Here is a 13793-nt window from a genome sequence, read left to right as displayed (position 1 = left end):
AACGAGACAGAAAGTTAACAAGGATACCCAGGAATTGAACTCAGTTCTGCACCAAGCGGACCTAATAGACATCTACAGAACTCTCCACCCCAAATCAACAGAATATACATTCTTTTCAGCACCACACCACACCTACTCCAAAATTGACCACATAGTTGGAAGTAAAGCATTCCTCAGCAAATGTAAAAGAACAGAAATTATAACAAACTGTCTCTCAGACCACAGTGCAATCAAACTAGAACTCAGGATTAAGAAACTCACTCAAAACCACTCAACTACATGGAAACTGAACAACCTGCTCCGGAATGACTACTAGGTAAATAATGAAATGAAGGCAGAAATAAACATGTTCTTTGAAACCAACGAGAACAAAGACACAACATACCAGAATCTCTGGGACGGACACATTCAAAGCAGTGTGTAGAGGGAAATTTATACCACTAAATGCCCACAAGAGAAAGCAGGAAAGATCTAAAATTGACACCTTAACATCACAATTAAAAGAGCTAGAAAAGCAAGAGCAAAGACATTCAAAACCTAGCAGAAGGCAAGAAATAACAAAGATCAGAACAGAACTGAAGGAAATAGAGACACAAAAAACACTTCAAAAGATTAATGAATCCAGGAGCTGGTTTTCTGAAAAGATCAACAAAATTGATAGACCACTAGCAAGACTAACAAAGAAGAAAAGAGAGAAGAATCAAATACACGCAATAAAACATGACAAAGGGGATATCACCACCGATCCCACAGAAATACAAACTACCATCAGAGAATACTATAAAGACCTCTACGCAAATAAACTAGAAGATCTAGAAGAAATGGATAAATTCCTCGACACATACATCCTCCCAAGACTAAACCAGGAAGAAGTTGAATCTCTGAATAGACCAACAACAGGCTCTGAAATTGAGGCAATAATCAATAGCTTACCAACCAAAAAAAGTCCAGGACCAGATGGATTCACAGCCGAATTCTACCAGAGGTACAAAGAGGAGCTGGTACCATTCCTTCTGAAACTATTCCAATCAATAGAAAAAGAAGGAATCCTCCCTAACTCATTTTATGAGGCCAGCATCATCATGATACCAAAGCCTGGCAGAAACACAACCAAAAAAGAGAATTTTAGACCAATATCCTTGATGAACATAGATGCAAAAATCCTCAATAAAATACTGGCAAACTGAATCCAGCAGCACATCAAAAAGCTTATCCACCATGATCAAGTGGGCTTCATCCCTGGAATGCAAGGCTGGTTCAACATATGGAAATCAATAAACGTAATCCAGCATATAAACAGAACCAAAGACAAAAACCACATGATTATCTCAATAGATGCAGAAAAGGCTTTTGACAAAATTCAACAACGCTTCATGCTAAAAACTCTCAATAAATTAGGTATTCATGGGACGTATCTCAAAATAATAAGAGCTATCTATGACAAACCCACAGCCAATATCATACTGAATGGGCAAAAACTGGAAGCATTCCCTTTGAAACCTGGCACAAGACAGGGATGCCCTCTCTCACTACTCCTATTCAACATAGTGTTGGATGTTCTGGCCAGGGCAATCAGGCAGGAGAAGGAAATAAAGGGCATTCAATTAGGAAAAGAGGAAGTCAAATTGTCCCTGTTTGCAGATGACATGATTGTATATCTAGAAAACCCCATTGTCTCAGCCCAAAAACTCCTCAAGCTGATAAGCAACTTCAGCAAATTCTCAGGATACAAAATCAATGTGCAAAAATCACAAGCATTCTTATACACCAATAACAGACAAACAGAGAGCCAAATCATGAGTGAACTCTCATTCACAATTGCTTCAAAGAGAATAAAATACCTAGGAATCCAACTTACAAGGGATGTGAAGGACCTCTTCAAGGAGAACTACAAACCACTGCTCAATGAAATAAAAGAGGATACAAACAAATGGAAGAACATTCCATGCTCATGGGTAGGAAGAATCAATATCATGAAAATGGCCATACTGCCCAAGGTAATTTATAGATTCAATGCCATCCCCATCGAGCTACCAATGACTTTCTTCACAGAATTGGAAAAACTACTTTAAAGTTCATATGGAACCAAAAAAGAGCCTGCGTCGCCAAGTCAATCCTAAGCCAAAAGAACAAAGCTGGAGGCATCATGCTACCTGACTTCAAACTATACTACAAGGCTACAATAACCAAAACAGCATGGTATTGGTACCAAAACAGAGATATAGATCAATGGAACAGAACAGAGCCCTCAGAAATAATGCCGCATATCTATAACCATCTGATCTTTGACAAACGTGAGAAAAACAAGCAATGGGGAAAGGATTCCCTATTTAATAAATGGTGCTGGGAAAACTGGCTAGCCATATGTAGAAAGCTGAAACTGGATCCCTTCCTTACACCTTATACAAAAATTAATTCAAGATGGATTAAAGACTTACATGTTAGACCTAAAACCATAAAAACCCTAGAAGAAAACCTAGGCAATACCATTCAGGACATAGGCATGGGCAAGGACTTCATGTCTAAAACACCAAAAGCAATGGCAACAAAAGACAAAATTGACAAATGGGATCTAATTCAACTAAAGAGCTTCTGCACAGCAAAAGAAACGACCATCAGAGTGAACAGGCAACCTACAGAATGGGAGAAAATTTTTGCAAGCTACTCATCTGACAAAGGGCTAATATCCAGAATCTACAATGAACTCAAAACAAATTTACAAGAAAAAAAAACCCCATCAACAAGTGGGCGAAAGATATGAACAGACACTTCTCAAAAGAAGACATTTATGCAGACAAAAAACACATGAAAAAATGCTCACCATCACTGGCCATCAGAGAAATGCAAATCAAAACCACAATGAGATACCATCTCACACCAGTTAGAATGGCAATCATTAAAAAGTCAGGAAACAACAGGTGCTGGAAAGGATGTGGAGAAACAGGAACACTTTGACACTGTTGGTGGGACTGTAAACTAGTTCAACCATTGTGGAAGTCATTGTGGTGATTCCTCAGGGATCTAGAACTAGAAATACCATTTGACCCAGCCATTCCATTACTGGGTATATACCCAAAGGATTATAAATCTTGCTGCTATAAAGACACATGCACATGTATGTTTATTGTGGCACTATTCACAATAGCAAAGACTTGGAACCAACCTAAATGTCCCAGAATGATAGACTGGATTAAGAAAATGTGGCATATATACACCATGGAATACTATGCAGCCATAAAAAATGATGAGTTCATGTCCTTTGTAGGGACATGAATGAAGCTGGAAACCATCATTCTCAGCAAACTATCGCAAGGACAAAAAACCAAACACCGCGTGTTCTCACTGATAGGTGGGAATTGAACAATGAGAACACATGGACACAGGAAGGGGAACATCACACATCGGGGACTGTTGTGGAGTTGGGGGAGGGGGGAGGGATAGCATTAGGAGAGATACCTAATGCTAAATGACGAGTTAATGGGTGCAGCATACCAGAATGGCACATGTATACATATGTAACAAACCTGCACATCATGCACATGTACCCTAAAACTTAAAGTATAATAATAATAAAATTTTTTTAAAAATCCAGGTAAAGAGATCGAGATCATAAAATTATCTAACAAAAATACAGATACTAAAAATATTTTTAAACAGTAAGTAAGAAGGTGTACTTTCATATACCACTTAAAACAGTAAGAAAACTTTTATACCTTTTAGTTTTCTGCCAAAAAAGTATAAACGTTTTTGGCAGAAAACTAAAAGATCTGAGCTCATAATTAGTATTTTTGCACTTGACATGCAAAATGAACTGATTTAACCTGAAAAAACATCAAATATATTTTTTACATAGACCAAGCATAAAAATCCAAATGAATTTAAAAGCTTAATTAAGTGGATAGATGTAAACAGACAATAGAGAGGGAGGAAAGAGAAAATATGAATGATCATTAGCATCACCTTTACCACCATCTCAGAACAAAAGGTAGTGAGATTTCAGGTGAGTTTTCTTTTTCTTATATGTTCTTCTGCCTCTATCTGTTCTCTTATTGTACAATAATATTTTGTTGTTGTTGTTGTTGTTAAGGAAGTTACAAGGCTGACCTGATTAAAGAGTATATATTCCACTGTAACAGCTAGGCATGGTCATATGACTAAATTCATACCAATGGGATACTGGCAGAAATGTCACAATGACTTCTAGAAAGTACCCTTAAGGATACTGCCCTTCTTCACTCCCTCTCTGAATAGAATATGGGTGCAATGGTTGGAGTCTGAGTAGTCATCATGGACCATGAAGCAGAAGCCTCATGTTAAAGATGGCTCAGCCACAGTAAGACGAAGCCAGAGTATCTGAAGATAAAGAATTGCCATATAATCCAGACTACCTACTTTTATGGGAGAGAGAAATAAACTTCAATCCTGTTTAAGCCACTGTTATTTTGGGTTTTCTGCCACTGCTGCCAAATTGATTTTAACTAATACAAAACCAAAATAAATAACTTTCTTATCAGAACCAGAAGCCACTTCCCGCCATATTATTAATCAAGAATTCTCTCCTCTCAAAACAGGATTAAAACCTTTATATAAGCTCTGATTAAGGCACTCCCAAGGAAAGGATACAGACAAAATAAATCATAGGATTTCTAAGTCCTATGATTAAACATCCTGGAACTAGAGTCACTAAAATAAAACCTCCATTTTTGACAAAGAACTTACTTTTAAGTAGCCCACTGCTGTTCAAAAATGAACCTTCCTCTTTCACGTTAGATCTGGACTCAGATGGAAGTGGTTCAAGGAGCACTCCCCACTTACAAGGGCAGTGTTACAGAATAAATATTTTTGTGCAATTAAGAAATAAAACAACTGATATGGTTTGGCTCTGTGTTGCCACTCAAATCTCATCTCAAATTGTAATTCCCACGTGTCAAGGGAGGGACCTAGTGGGAGATGACTCGATCATGGGGGCCGTTTCCCCCTCACTGTTCTTGTGATAACCATCAGTTCTCATGAGGTCTGATGGTTTAAAAGTGTGGTCTTCTTTCTCTTTCTCTCTCTTCTGCTGCCATGTAAGACATGCCTTACTTCCCCCTTTGCCTTCTGCCATGATTCTAAGTTTCCTGAGGCCTCTCCAGCAATGCTGAACTGTGAGTCAATTAAACTTTTCTTTATAAATTACCAAGTCTCAGGTAGTTATTTCTAGCAATGTGAACAGACTATTACAACAACATTCTATTATAGTATATTATTAAATATTCAACTCTACAACCTTGACTATGTCTCAAATACTTACTCTGCCTTTAAAGCTATGATGTAGCTGATCTTCAGCAAAAATATGGAATTGAAGAGGTTTGATGCTGAAAATGATAGCTGACTTCAACATCGTCATAGTTTCTTCCAGTCTTTCACCACAGGCAACTACAGCTAGATGCATTTTCTCAACAGGCTGTATTTTCAGACTATACCTAATAGGAAAGAAAACCACATTTTTCAACAGTTTTAGTATATGTTTACAACGTGTACTTTCATCATGCTCAAAAAGTGAAGCTCAAGGCCAGATGTTGTGACTCATGCCTGCAGTCCCAGCTACACGGGAAGCTAAGGCAGGAGGATCACTTGAAACCAAGAGTTCAATGCTGCAGTAAGCTATGACTGCATCACTATACTCCAGCCTGGGCAACAGAGCCAGACCCTGTGAAAGACAGAGAAGAAAGAAAGGACAGAAAGAGAAGAAAGAGAAAGGGAAAGGCAAAGGGAAAGGGAGGGAGGGAAGGAAAAAAAAAAAAGAAAGAAAGAAAAACTGAAGTTCAAAATTTTTATTTATAAAACAAACTAGGCCAAGTCTGTAATCCCAGAGCTTTGAGAGACCAAGGCAGCAGGGTCACTTCAGTCCAGGAGTTCAAGACCAGCCTAGGCAACATACCGAGATCCCATCCCTACAAAAAATACAAAAATTAGCCAGGAGTGGTGGCATGCACCTGTAGCCCCAGCTACTCAGGAGGCTGACATGGGAGGATATTTTGAGCCCAGAAGATAGAAGCTGCAGTGAGCTGTAATTGTGCCACTTTACTCCAGACAGAGCAAGAGCCTGTCTCGAAAAAAATAATGTATTTATTTAAAAAATAAGAAAAGGGCAAACATCAAATTACAAAACATTTTAAAAATGTTGAATCAATCACGTATTTCCACACTCTCAACCAGCTCTTCTCACCAATTTTCCTCCTTTCAAACTACAGAACACACAAAAAATGACTACTTTCTCAATTCTCCCAAGAATACATAACTAGCACCATTGTGGCTGCCAGTAAATAAATTAATTCATTACTCACATTAGATGCCTTAGGAAATCAGAGCTTAACTCTCTCAAGGAACCCATTGAGAAAGATGGATTTGAAGGTCTTTCATTCAATTTTTTAAAAACATTGTTATTAAAAAAAACCCTTAAAAACATTCTTACTTCATATGAAACCTCTCCCCATACCACCTCTCACCAACCAACAGTTCACTGTAAAGCAAACCCAGTCATAATTTCATCCATAAATATTTCAGTATTACATTCAATCTTAAACCATGCTGACTACAAGAAAAAATGTCCTTCACATTAATAACACACATTCATTCCCATTTACCAAATATCTAGGAAGATGTAAACACTTCTAAGATGGTCTAAAACATGCTAGTCAAACACTAGTATGTCTTTAGAATCTACTTCTAACACAGTGCAGCAGTGGATACCAACAGGCTTAAGTAACCTTTAATACCTCTTGCTTCTGCTGTGCCACTTCTTTCACGTCTGGTGTTAGCATTAGCTTCGGTCTTTTTACTTTTTTTTCCTTCTTTTTAGAGACAGGGTCTCACTGTATCACCCATGATGGAGTACAGTGGTGCATTCATAGCTCACTGCAGCCTCAACCTCCCAGGCTCAAGCCATCTTCCCATCTCAGCCTCCCAAGCAGCTGGGACCACAGATGTGCGACCACCATGTCCAACTAATCTTTTTTTTTATTTTTTGTAGAGATGGGGGTCTCACTATGTTGCCCAGGCTAGTCTCGAACTCCTGGCCTCAAGGGATCCTCCCACCTCAGCCTCCCAAAGTGCTGGGATTACAGGCATGAGCCAGCGCACCTGGCCAGTTTGGGTCTTTTTAAAGCTCTCTATTATTTTCTGTTGACTGTAATTAGAAAGAAGCAATGTCTCTTCCCTTGTTTGTACCCTCTGTCCTTTGTCCTCTTTTGTGCTGAGCCCATCAGTTCATAACACTGAAACTAATGATGGAGGGGAGACTTTCTACTCTTTCTACGTCTATAAAGAGGGGACATGAATCCAGTTCATCTCAAAAACAGTGGAAGCCACAATGACAAGTTAAAAACTAGGCAATCAAGACATGACAATTTTTAGAGAATTCTAAATTACCTCATCTTTCCAGTAACTGCCTCCAGATCCTACTTCTCATTACAGCATCATGATTTAAGAATCAATAACAGGCTCGGATTGCTTTACTGGCCCATAGCTAGATCTTGCCCCAAAGTCAAAGGCCAAGAGAAGATTTTAAAAGTAAGGCATAATAGTCATATGCTGTTTTGTAGAGCATCAGCTATATACACAGACAAGATGTATATTAAACCTAAAGAAACATCAGCCTCAAGGCCGGGCATGGTGGCTAACACCTGTAATTCCAGTACTTTGGGAGGCCAAGTTGAGGGGACCGCTTGAGGCCCAGAGTTTGAGACCAACCTGGGTAACACAGCGAGACCCAGTATCCACACACACAAAAAAACTAGCTGGGTGTGGTGATGCACGCCTGTACTCCTAGCTACTTAAAGGCTGAGGTAGGAGGGTTGCTCGAGTCCAGGAGTCCGACGTTGCAGTGAGCTGTGAGCATGCCACACTGCACTCCAGCCTGGGTGCTGGGCGATGTCTTAAATAATAATATACCCAAATGTTTCTCAAGGAAAAAAAAAAAATCCCTCTAAAAATCAAGTCTCAGGAACTCCTCCCAGGTATTTCAGCAAGGATTGTTTTGGTCACACTGCCAGCACTCCTTTCACCAATTTCTACAGGAGTACTGTCAACTACATCACATTTCCTCTTCCGTTTGGGATCCTTTTTAGTGAAAGTATTATATACAATACAGGCTCAACTCCTAAACTGACCACAAAAAACACGGTTAAAAGATGTCTCTGACAACCACCCTACCCCTAGACCCAAAAGACAGGAAAATCAATTGCAACTGGAAAAAAACCTAAAGTAAGCTTCTATATGATAGGAAGTGATAACTAAAACCTTCTAAGCAGTTACAGGGAAGCAGTCATTCAAATAATGTTGGCCCCAATTGAATGGCGGAATCTTGCCAGGGTCTACAAAAATCTTTCTTTTGGTCACAATATGAACGAAAGAAAAGTCCATCTGGATTTAAAGAAATGTAATAGAAGAGAAGATTTTAAAGTCAAGCCTATTTTTCTACAGATATACGATTAGAAGAAATTCGTCAGATGATTCAAAGATAATATCTGAGGGTTCCCATGGTTAAAGCTGGCATAACCTGAGTATGAAAAGTATGACAGTAATGAATGATAGTGTATTAAATTTACAAAGTGAACCCTGGCCGGGCACGGTGGCTCACACCTGTAATCCCAGCACTTTGGGAGGCCGAGGTGGGTGAATCATTTGAGGTCAAGAGTTTGAGACCAGGCTGGCCAACATGGCGAAACCCCGTCTCTATTAAAAATACAATAATTAGCCGGGCATGGTGGCACACACCTGTAGTCCCAGCTATTCGAGAGGCTGAGACAGGAGAATTGCATGAACCCAGGAGGCAGAGGTTACAGTGAGCTGGGATCATGCCATTGCACTACAGTCTGGGCAACAGAGCGAGACTCTTTCAAAAAAATAAATAAAAAGTGAACGCATCAGTCAAAAAATGATATTAAATAAAGGGGTAAGGAGAGGGAACTCTTCTTTTTTTAAAGATGAATACCAACCAATAAATGCAGAAGAAATGAGAGAATTATAAAATTCACTATTTTGCAATCACCATTGTAACAGATAATCTGGACAAAAATAATCAGTGGATGCTAAAACTACGTACTAACAAAGTATTTCCCCCATATATTATAAAGGAGATAAAAGCACTGTTACAGTGTAGAAATGCAAGAACATCACCTTAACCATGTGATCAAACTTAATAATATTAAAACTTAAGGCATCAAATGTCTCCTGATAGCATGCCCAAAGAAGAACACAATATCCCATGCAGTAATCCTGCCAAAAATCCTGAATCTAATAATAAGTAGACAGTCGGCAAATCAAAATTAAGGGACATTCTGCAAAACAAAAACAAAAATATCACAAAAGATACCAATAACAGCACCCCTTTTCACCCCAAAAAAGGCTGGGGAACAGTTCTAGAATAAAGGAGACTAACTCAACCTGAGTTGAATGCAATGTATGGTCCTTGCCTGGGTCCTGAATGGGGAGGAAAAGATACAAAGGACATTAACAGGAAAATAAGAAAATAGGAATAGGAATATATATTCTATAAACAGTGTTAAATAACTTAAAGTGACAATTATGGCTGTATTAAAGTATGTCCCTGTTCTTAGGAGATACATGCTGAATCTATGTATTTAGGGGTGTGTCCTAATGCCTGCTGTCTCTCAAATGGTTTGGCAGAAAAAGAAAAGTGGTAAAATGTTAATAATAAATATCTAGGTAAAAAATGTATGGTATGCTTACTGTACTATTCTTGTAACCTTTGCATATTTGAAATTTATCAAAGTAAAAATTTAGGAGGTAGGGGTTTATCATAAAAAAAGAATGCTTTACATAACAAATTTAGATGCAAATACTGTTAATAAATTTCTAAGTCTTAAGAATTGACTTCTTATTTTAAGTAAATTTCTGCTATAAAGGAATCATAATAACTTTTTTGATTTTGTTTTATTTCACAGTATGATCTCCAGTGTGTTCTTATAGCCTATTATTAAATTAGTATTCCCTATTTAAAAAGATACATAATTAGACTACAAACTACCATTGAAGTATATAAAGTCAAATTAAACAATTAAATTTCAAATAACCATCTACTAAAACTAAAAAAGAACTGCCATGAAGCTATCTTTAAAAACTTGCAGTTGAACAAAATGGAAAGCTTTTTTGCTTAACCTGTTGTGCTTAAAAAGAAAAACAACACCTTTTTCTCTTACTATTAAAAGAGTTGTTCCCAGCAACACATAATGGACTAAAAGAAAGAAAGAAAAAAAAAAGAGTTGTGCTAAATTATCATACCAGGCAAAATTACTTTCATGAGTTACATATAAAACACTTTCAAAACAAAATACTTAAAAAAAAAGCTAGGATTTTTATATAAAGCATTAAAAAAATCTAAAAATCCAACATGAAATATAAGTATTAACTTCTAAAATATAATTTTAAATAACCAGTGAAAATATATCTCTTAAAACTGGTATGAACTACTCAAAATAATACAGCTAATATTAAATTCACCTATGACCACAGAATTCACAAATCTAAAATCAATTCCCACCATAAAGAAGATTCAATATTTTAAAGAACTGATTTTTTTAAAAACTAAAGTCATATAAAAATTAGTACATTAAAACAAAATATTTTTGGTATTTTGATAATTCTAAAATTTAGAGTTTGTATAATGAAAGTAAAATAAAAAAACAAATTAGAAACTTATTTGCAATCAATGGCAAAACCGAACATATTATTCTAAGAGTTCATAAAATAAACATTAAAAATTCAATAGATAACTATCAATATCAAATAGATGATATACAGAACAAAAGAAAAAAGCTAAATAAATGTGGAAATACATTCAACAAATAATCAACAAAAAGCTATCATTTTAATAAGTGATAAAATTATAATTCCCAATAATGCTAAGGTTATGATGACCCCAAGTACACTCACACAATGCTGGTGCAGGCTTACAGCCATATAATTTTTAAAACACAATTTAGTGATACAATTCATTCTTTTTAAAAAATATTTGAACTCCTTTCATATGGGCACTGGGGTAGGCAAGAAAGCCACAATCTTCACCTTATACAATTTGTAGCCTGTTGTGAAAAGACTGATTTTTAAAAGAATAAGAAAGCATGGTAATTGTTTTAATAGAAAAAAACTGAGATTGCTAAAGAGGCTCACAACGCAAACATCTAACCTGGTATTGGGGAAAGCTTCCCAGACAAATGATCCTGTTAATCATTTGTTTCTCACTGGTTGCCAAACACCTTGCTAGGCATGAGACTTAAATGTTAAAACCATATGGTATCAGCCTGCAGAGTTAACGGTCTAGAAGTGGATGAAGATTCACAATCACAACAAATGCGGTAAATACAATAACCAAGAGGAGACAGAGAAGGGAGATGAAGTGAGCAGTGAGAGGAGACTATAATTGTTTGGGAAATGATGAGTACAACAGTTAAGGGAGAAGGAAGGAAGCAAGCAGCCAGGAGCAACAGTGTGAAAGGAGACAAGAAGAGTTAATGTAGACTGACATGTGGAGAAAGTCCGTTGTAAACATGATACAAAACACAGATGAAGGAAAGTCTGAGGAGCTAGAGCATGAGTTCAGGTTTGAACATGAGTCTCTGAGGCATTTGAATCAGAAAGGTAAAAATGACCAATATGCAACTAGAAATACAGGTCTGGCTCTCAGAAAAGAACTCTGAATTGGAGCTATCAGTTAAACAAATTATCCTGTGACTATTCAGGGAATGGGGAGAGAAAAGAGCAGAATCCTAAGAAATGCAGATCATTTAGAAAGCAGCGTTAGAGGAGTCCAGGAGGAGAGAGATCAAAGAGCTGAGTAACTGGTCTGGTCTCAAAAGCCAGAGGCTAACAGAGCTGACAGAAAAAGGAAGTAGTAAACAGTGTCAAATGGGTAAGAGAAATAAAATTAAGCCCCAGAACAATAATTCAGAGGTGGGGTGATGACAGTAAGAGTCAGGTGGCAGATAGCTGAGGTGTGAAGTTCTTTTTATTAAAAGAAGTAAAACCAAGGCTGAGCACAGTAGCTCATGCCTGTAATCCCAGCACTTTGGGAAGCCAAGGCAGCAGGATCACTTGAGCTCAGTTGTTCATGACCAGCCTGGGCAACATAGCGAGACAGCGAGACCTTGTCTTCACTAATATTAAAAAAAAAAAAATTATTCGGGTATGGTGGCATGCACCTGTAGTCCCAGCTACTTAGAGGACTCAGGCAGGAGGATCACTTGAGCCCAGGAGGTCCAGGCAGCAGTGAGCCCTGGTGGTGCTACTGCACGCCAGCCTGGGCGACAAAGTGAGACTATCTCAAAAAAACAAACAAACCAAACAAAACCCAGAAGCGAAACCAGTAGGAACTTTTTTTTTTTTTTTGAGACAGAGTCTCACTCTGTCACTCAGGCTGGAGTGCAGCGGTGTGATATTGGTTCACTGCAACCTCTCCCTCCCGGGTTCAAGCGATTCTCGTGCCTCAGTCTCCCAAGTAGCTTGAACTAAAGTTGCGCGCCACCATGCCTGGCTAATTTTTGTATTTTTAGTTGAGACGGGGTTTCACCATGTTGGCCAGGCTGGTTCTCGAACTCCTGACCTCAGGCGAACGGCACGCCTTGGCCTCCTAAAGTGCTGGGATTACAGGCGTGAGCCACACCCCTCCAGCCAGTAGGTAGGTACTCAAAAGAAGCTTGCTGATGAAGGGAAAGAGAGGATTGAAAACAAACTGTTGCAGGGATTTTTGATTTTGTTTTAAAGACATAAAGCCAGGCACAGTGGCTCATGTCTATAATTCCAGCACTTTGAGAGGCAATGGAATAGTGTGTTGCCATTGACATGAGAAATATGAAGACCATACTACACTGAAAAGTATTAAAATTTTAAGCTCAGGATTCAAGATTAGGCCGGGGGCGGTGGCTCATGCCTGTAATTCCAGTATTTTGGGAGGCCGAGGCGGCCAGATCACCTGAGCTCGGGAGTTTGAGAACAGCCTGAGCAACATGGTGAAACCCCCTCTCTACAAAAACAGCTGGGCGCAGTGGCAGATGCCTGTAGTCCCAGCTCAGGAGACTGAGGGAGGAGAATCGCTTGAGCCCAGGAGGCAGCGGTTGCAGTGAGCCAAGATCATGCCACTGCACTCCAGCCTGGGAGACAGTGAAACCCTGTCTCAAGAAAAAAAAAAAAAAAAAATTCAAGATTAGTCTACACCAGAATCACAACTATGTAAAAGCATATGATGTATATGAATGATGAAAACACTTGTAATAGGAGTTGAGGCCATTTTAGTTTTTATATTATGATCACTGTATAATAAATTAATTGGGAGAATATGATCACCCAAATAATATTTGATCAAAGTTATACAAATAATTCAAGTTGGGAAAGTAAGGTACCCAACTAAGGGCCCCCTGGTGCCAGGCAGAATGTGACATAAAAAGTGGTAGTAAAGGGGGATTCCAAAGAAGCTTTACCAGTATTAAAGTAGATACTGAGATGGAGGGCAAGAATGATTTGGCAGTTGTATGGCATTTGGGCTCGTATGCATATTTGAAATAGGGTGATTAAATGTGAGGGAATCCTTAGTTCTAAATAAGAAACTAAGTTTGAGAAATTTTTACATAATTATATGACACAAAATGTTTGCTTTTTTTAAATGTAATAGCATGATATAATGGATGCAATATTACGGGTAGAAAGTATAACAGAGGAAAGGCATATAACTTCTGAAGTCTCAAATTTAGGTTACAGGCACAAGGCTTACAACGTTATGTATCCATCCACATATA

At 38.1% G+C, this 13793-nt stretch overlaps 1 protein-coding gene across 3 annotated transcripts in view; it reads right to left on the bottom strand.

Annotated features, from left to right (window-relative positions):
• GXYLT1 (glucoside xylosyltransferase 1) overlaps window positions 1–13793 on the bottom strand; it is a 63257-nt gene that overhangs the window by 31995 nt on the left and 17469 nt on the right. For all 3 annotated transcript variants that reach the window (XM_001167787.7, XM_522357.8, XM_016923637.4), the window contains one exon: window positions 5294–5465. In XM_001167787.7, coding sequence (XP_001167787.1) covers window positions 5294–5465 — 172 coding nt within the window. The remainder of the gene's footprint in view (window positions 1–5293; window positions 5466–13793) is intronic.

The sequence above is a fragment of the Pan troglodytes genome, chromosome 10 (genome assembly GCF_028858775.2).
Source record: "Pan troglodytes isolate AG18354 chromosome 10, NHGRI_mPanTro3-v2.0_pri, whole genome shotgun sequence".
In the NCBI taxonomy this organism is placed as follows: Eukaryota; Metazoa; Chordata; class Mammalia; order Primates; family Hominidae; genus Pan; species Pan troglodytes.
The sequence above is the reverse complement of the archived record's forward strand: the minus strand, read 5'-3'. Positions and strand labels throughout refer to the sequence as shown.